Source organism: Blastomyces dermatitidis (genome assembly GCF_000003525.1).
Source record: "Blastomyces dermatitidis ER-3 genomic scaffold supercont1.1, whole genome shotgun sequence".
Classification (NCBI taxonomy): Eukaryota; Fungi; Ascomycota; class Eurotiomycetes; order Onygenales; family Ajellomycetaceae; genus Blastomyces; species Blastomyces dermatitidis.
Window position 1 is genome coordinate 2,120,529 of NW_025544774.1, and position 7,658 is coordinate 2,128,186.

At 30.5% G+C, this 7,658-nt stretch overlaps 1 protein-coding gene across 1 annotated transcript; it reads left to right on the plus strand.

The window, feature by feature from the left end:
- Positions 1-5,424: 5,424 nt before the first annotated feature.
- On the plus strand, positions 5,425-5,926 carry BDCG_00279 (uncharacterized protein; the record flags this gene model as incomplete). Its single annotated transcript, XM_045415797.1, has 2 exons — positions 5,425-5,451; positions 5,633-5,926. The coding sequence occupies 2 exons, from the start codon at positions 5,425-5,427 to the stop codon at positions 5,924-5,926; spliced, it is 321 nt and encodes a 106-aa protein (XP_045271657.1).
- Between the last annotated feature and the right edge of the window lie 1,732 nt (positions 5,927-7,658).

The window sequence follows — 7,658 nt, forward strand, 5'->3', positions numbered from 1 at the left end:
AATTGTTCTCAGTGATAGTGACAAATATCTCAATTTGAGTTGAACTTTCACTTCATTCTCATCTCTGTCAATGAAATTATCAGAATATCACACATCATCAGTGCAATAGTTGAATATATACTCTCAACAATTTTTCATAACTCTAGAATTGATTTGACATGTAAATTTATCAGATTATCTTGAAGATAGCAGTCAAATTCAGTTTTACAAGCATGTAGTTTTGCCTGATTTTCAGTTACAATCAATGTATGTAAGTTCTGTTTCAAAGTTAGTATTATAGTTCTATGTGATATGAAGTGTTATCAAAAATCATTACTTACTAGAGAATTGTATTTCACTGTCTTCACATCTTGAACATCTGCTTGTTCAAATCTCTGATAGTTGATATTGTAGTAGTCTCAGACTAATTTAACATATAAGTCTTGTTTCTCCTCTGTTCAATCTTGAGAAGTGTAGATGTTAACTTAACAGAAGAGATCTAGTAGAGCTGCTATAGTATAGTACTCTGTAAAAGATTGTTCTGTTTTACTGTAGTAATATGCTAGTTTATTCCTTACAGTAACAATAGCCTGCACTATAGCATCATCCCAGACTGAATTTCTTTTTGAGTGATTCAACTGCTTCTCAAGATAAGTAAATAAACTGTTATACACTTATCAGGCTGACTGCAGCATTGATATACAAGTGATTGAGACTGTCTTTATTGTCTTATAAAACTGAAACAGTAAATCAATCACATATTTCAACTGAGTTCACTTCATATCAGAAAGTTTCAATATCTGAATCTTTTCTCAATCAGAGTGTTGCACTCAATGATCAATCATCTGATACAATTGAAGAGCCTGAACAGTTATTTCATATGTTGAACTTCACTATATTCTAACATTCTGTATCATATTCAGTGATGTGACTGATTTGTTTGTTTATTGAATATCATGAAATCATTATTATTGTTTAGAAGAGATACAAATTACATTAGCAATGTTTCAAATCTATGATATTTAAATTATTAGTCAATCTATTCAAAATTAACAGTAGCATTATCAAAAAGCATTATTAAAAAGCAATATTAAAAAGTATTATCAAAAAACATTATCTTTTACAAAGTGAATGCAAAAGTTACTTGAGTAATCACTTTCATCTCATTCTCATCTTAAGAATCAGTCATCTCATTATTCTTCATCTCAATATTAAGATTCTTTATCAGTGTTTATATTACAAGTTGAACCACATGAGCAATGCAGAGAATATGACCTTGTTTATCATTTCAGAAATGCAAAGTCAATTTTTGCTTCAAGCTCTTCACTATAGTGTAGTTATTCACAGCATTATCAGTTGTAATTATAAGAAGACTGAAACTAATATCTCAATAGTCATTTTTAATCACAGTCATTAATATCTCTGCCATATAATCCCCAGTATAACTACTGATCAATGATTCAAATTCAATTAATATCTCTTAATAAGTTCAGTTCTCATCAATGTAATAACATATAACTCTTATAAATGTAAGATTGTTTGTACTAGTTCATACATTCACTGTAAGAGACACTCTTCAATGATTCTTCAACTCTGATTCTAGATATTGTATATTAACTTTGTAGTGTGTCTCAAGGTTGAACTGAAGACAGAATCAATGTGAAATATGAAGATTTGAATTAAGTATTTGAAGAAGTGTTCAGAATTCAGAGTTTTCAATTGATTGAAGAGAAAGATTCAGAGATATACATATGCAAAGTAATTATTCACAGAAGTTATCAGATGAGAGTTATGAAATCAGAGTACTGATACAGAGTTGTTTTCACATGATTTTCTTCAAATTAGAAAGTTAGTATTATCAAAAATTGTTATCTGATAGAGCAACTTATCAGCTCAGTAGTAATTTTCTAATTATTTTTCTTTTATTATCTGCATTCTGATGACTTCAGATGTCAGAAAATTTCTTCAGAGTCATGATCAGTTCATGATAAATATTTCTGAATGAAGTTGCAGTGATTGCAGTAAAGAGATGACTCTTCAGTAATTTATAATGCAATCTGTTGATAATTATTTCATAGTTCATCTTGATATTTGTGTTGAGTTTTTCATAAATTTCATGACCTGGAATCAGATATGAAGAATGAAGTGATCATTCATCATGATTGAAAGAGAGCATTCTGTATTGAATTGTAAATAATATAGACTTTGTAATTCACAGTGATTTCTTGAAGAGTTTATGAATCTTCAATAGAAGTAAAAGAAGTGAAAGAAGTGAATTCAGAAGACATGATAATAATTTGAGAAAGATGATAATTTATTTTCAATAACTGATCACTGATGTATGTAAGAAGAATTAATATAAGAGAAAATAATCTTGTTTCTTAGCTTAGTTATAATTTTAGTACTAACTCAGATTGAATATCATTGATGTATAAAAGTAAATAAACAATCTTGATTAATCTCTGTCATATTTCTTGAAATATATTAATATTATGAAAGAGAGTGTTACTAAATTGTGTTATCAGATGATATTATTAAAAATATATTAATATTGTGAATATCAATGTTGAAAAAATGTTGATACTTATACATTATAGTGATTTATAAATCATGATAGTTAAATATATATATATATATATATCATTTCTGACTTGATTACAACTTGTACAATAATTTTTGAAAACTCAAAATCAATTTTAATTATTAATAATTAAAAACTTAAACTTATAACTAACTAATATAAAAAGAAAAAAATCTACTTCTTCTCTTTCTCATTCTTCTTACTATTCTTTATAATTCACTTCTCATTCTTCTTCTTTTTCTTCTTCTTCTTCTTCTTCTTCTTATCTGAGATAATAATCATCTTAAAATCTCTCTCTGCTGCCTTCTCAGAGAAGGGTTTCTGCTGCTTTCTCTCAGCCAGGTCAATCTATGTCTCAAAATCCCACATTTTCTGGTCTGCTGTCTCAGGTTCCACCTCAGCAGTAAGCAGATTGACATGCTCAGAGAGTAGAGCTATCTTCTCAATATTCTGAATTATGAAGTGTATTTGAGATCTGAACAAGGCCTCAATCCCCTTCTTCTCTGTCAGCTTCTGCTAATCAATTAGAGAACAGAAGTATTATCAAAAATCATTATCTCTCAATAAAAAACTTACCAGTTTTGACTTCTTTATCTCTTACTTCAATATCTTCTCAATCTTCTTCTGTTATTACTTATTTACAGTAACACTCTTCTTCTCTCTCTCTCTCTTCATCTTAGTCTTAAATCATTCTCAGAACTTCTCCTGGTCTCATCACTACTGTATAAGACTCTTCACTGTCTTCTTTTTCAATCTCTCACAGATGACATCATCTGCATTATTTCTATACTTAGTTCAGTCTAAATCTATCAGAAGTGTTACTTAAAATTGTTATCATTCTACTCTCTTACAGAGCCTCTTCAAAGCATTATAACATATCTTGCAATCTGTCTCTCTGTGCTTGAATGCCTTCTTCTCCTCTTTCTTCAATCTGTGACAGCGCTCACACGCCTTGGTGGTCCGCAGAACCGCAGAATATTTGAAGAGAGATGATATAATTAGTTTTAATAAGTGTTAAAAGAGAGTGAAGGCAGGCAATAATATAATAATGATGATGATGATGATGATAATGATAATGATGATGATGATAATGATGATGATAATAATGATAGTGATGATGATGATAATAATGATAATAATGATGATGATGATGATGATGATGATGATGATGATGAAAGAAGAAGTGCATCAGAATATATTATTGACTTATCAAATATAAAGAGATAAAGAAACTATTAACAGCTTTCAGAGATATACAGAAACAGCTACAGTGTTACATAGCAACATTATCTTCATTCAATGCATGTACTATTGATATTCTTTGTATGCATTTATCATATAATCTATATCAGAGATACATGCAGAAAACAGATCTTTGTTACTAGAGAGAATGATTGCAGTGATTCTCTGTTTTCATATTATAAAGATAAGTTATTCTCATTTCTTTCTTCTCTCTTTTCTCTTCTTCTTCAATCCATCACTAAGTCCAAGCTGGTATGAAAACTATTAAAACACTCATAGAAATCCTCAAATTGAAGAGTATAAACTAATCAAATTTTAAATGCAGATGAATCAAATTAATTCAATAATACTAATTATTCATTCCTCTCTCAATAAAACAATAGTCACATCTTCCCCCTTCTCTCAAATAAAATATGACTCGCGAAAAGTGAGTATCACACCAGGTCATAATGATCAACACAGCCTCAGTACACAGAGCTGTATACACGCAGCATGTGCTGAACTGGAAGACTGCATGAGTTGCAAACTGACAGCAGCATTTCAGAGAGAGTCATGCAGCATAGAAAAGCTGCAACCCTCAGCTACATGCACAGAGAATGAATCACTGTAGTAAGTGCATGTGCATTGCATGAAAGTAATGCTTTTTGATAACACTCAGTCTCTGATATCATGAAAATAGAGTCTCTCTGTGAGATCTGTTTTTACCAGAAGTTAAGAGATCTTATATTTCTCAAGACCACCTTCATGTGCCTTGTCCATGAAATTGATAAGAGAAATCATCAATTCCAGTGTTCTGTCCTTGATGTCATTCAAGTGACAGCAGAGTTCATCCTGACCACACTTTTTAAGTGTATATTTTCTAATTATTCACATTTATACAGATATATACTGATTATTTATTAGATAATGTTAAGATAATGACTCATTGCAGCTGTGTTACTCTCACTGTGAGAAATACACAGTTGATAATAGACATTGCAAAGACTCTGAGAAGTGAGTATTTTAAAGATGCTGCAGCTCTGCAATCTTGATTTTTTTTGTTTTTATTTTTTGTTTTTTTCTTTTTCTTTTCTTTTTTTTTTTTTAATGTGATTTTTTCTTATGTTTGTTTTGTTTTTTGTTTTTTATTTTTTTTTGTATTTTATGTTTTTTTCATAATTAAAATTATATGAATTATGATCTGTGTTCAGAAAAGTAATGATATTTGATAACACTCTCTGTTAAATTTTCAACAAATGAGTACTATGTTATAATATTATATAAGTGAGAAGTGATTTCATGATCTCATTTAATGCCATTCTCAATAATGAAATCAGAATGAAAATGTGACTAAGAATTCAAACATATTCTTTATCTGAGACTAGATTTTTGTTTGAAAAGTGAATCTGAGACCTTTAATATTTGAAATAATGTGATTTGAAATCAATGTGATGAACACAAACCATGATCAGAAGTAATGCTTTTAGGCAACATGACAACTGTAAAGTTTGATCCTGGTCCCAGACACGGTCACACGGTCAGTCTAGTACTGCTTAGACATCTAGACTTCTTATCAGAGCTGATATGATGTCTTTCTATGAGATAATACTTACAGAGAGACAGAAGTTATTGTTACAGATACAATGAAAACAATAGAAGTGAGAGAAGAAGTAAGTATATAAAATTCTCTCTTTCTTCAGCTGCTTGACACAGTGCAGATAAATAGCAGTGTCAGTCAGAGACTGCATCAGAGCCTTCTCACAGAGAGAAGATGAAGAAACTGTGAGACTCTGCAGACCTAACTCAGCAGCATTCTGAGCAGGGCTCGGATGTGCAGAAGAGAAACTACAGATTGAGCTTCTTAAAGCCACTGTCTCTGAAATCAAGCTCTCTTCAGGTTTCTCTCTGAATGATCACACAGGGTCATACATCACTGTATTGGCTGGGGGGGGGGGCGGCGTTGCAACAGCGGCAGAGAGGGCAGGGGATGAACTGAATGCAGATGCACTGACCAACAGAATCACCACAGCTGTAAGAGAAGCAGGAGAAGATGTGACAATGAGAGCAGTGCTTCTGCAGCTCATTGACACTGCTGCCTTCAATCTGGCTTTCTTGACAGTCACAGAGACTGCTGCCGCATCATGAAGATGTTTACTCACTAGAAAATATCAGAATAAGCCCTCTACTGTTCTTCAAGAATGATACTCTCATGCACTCACTATTGCAGATGAGAAGGAAGAGAGAAAAATGTGTCACAGAGAGAAGAAATCTTTTCAAAAAAAATCCTATCACTACTGTTAACTTTATCTCTAAAACATACTACTTTTGCAGAGAATTTCATATATAGAATGAAATATATTGAAAGATCTGCAAGTCACTTATTAACTACATTTTTCATATTTCAAATTGATATATAAGAAACTCACTTATCATGTGTTTAATTTGAATGAAGATGAGAAAAGAAAGATCTACACAGTCAGCAGAAGAACTTATCTATTTCTTTATATCATACACAGCACATGCACTGTCAATCAGTTGACAACTGTTGCTATACAATAAAGATAATTTCTAATTCAGTAATCTTAAGAACATAGAAACTATACTCTTAAAGAGAAGAACATTATCATGCTTTCAGTCATGTCAAGACTCTGTTATGATTTCACACAGCTCATCACTTTCATGCAGATGATTTCATCCTGTTCAAACTGATTTCCAATCACTCTATGATATCATTCAGATGTATCATAGAAAGATTCAATTGATAAATATGAGAACTCTGCTTTTATATAAGATCAGCAGATTACTCTTTCTTGATAATAAGATACTGCTGAGGTATTGCTTCAGCTATTCTTGCTTATGAAATGAGAGAAGAGTATTCACTCATTGTCTATATAGAATAGCTAGATACTGACTTCTCATCAAAGAAGTCAGTGATTTGTTTTTCTTCTACTGAAATATATACAAGAGTTACTGCATGTCTCATACAATCTTCTTAGTATACTAAGTATCATATCTGTGATATCCTTGTAATAACTCTGTAGCCTATGAGCTCACTATTCAAGCAAGATAGTCAAGCTCACTCATACAGCTTCTTAAAACAACTACCTCTATATAATGCCACTGACTAGTCACTGCTTCGGTTCCGCCACGTTACACAATATTTATATTATTATATAGAAACAGACTTATATTCTCTATAATATCAAGACTCTGAAGAGAAAAAGTCTTGATAGAGAGTATATAGTAGTATATATCTTAGCAGTTTCTATCTTATTCTTCTGCAGCAGTTAATACAAAAAAAAGATCTTAGAAATAGTTTTTTACTTCTCTTGAAAAAGTAAGATGTTTTTCTCTGAGTTTTATACAATATTCTTATAAAGAATAAAAAACAGAGCTGTTTTCTGTTATAATTTCATATTCTTTTAAGTAAGAATTACTTTTTCAGTGACTGAAGAGCTTTTATTAATACTTAATTCTTTTTTACACTCTTTATTAACTGATTTGAGTTGCATACTTGTTGTGTGAGAAGAATTGAATGATTTAGAATAAAATTGAATAGTTCTAATTAATTTCTCTGTAAAAAATTGATTTATTTTTTATCAGTTTTTCTCTTAAAAACTGTTATATTATCTGATTCATTATTAATTGATATCATACTCTTTCTCACTGTATCTCAAGAAAGAGATTGTAAAGATTTTATTGATTTATCTCAAAAATCAATTTTAGTTTATTAGATTCTCTTCAAAAATCTAACCTAGTTACTGAACTAGTGTGAAAAAAAATCAGATATTTTATATATAAAAGTCTGTTATTCTTCTTTTGAAATAGTCTGATCAACTTTTCAATTCAAAAGAGTTTAATAAATATCTCAATTGAA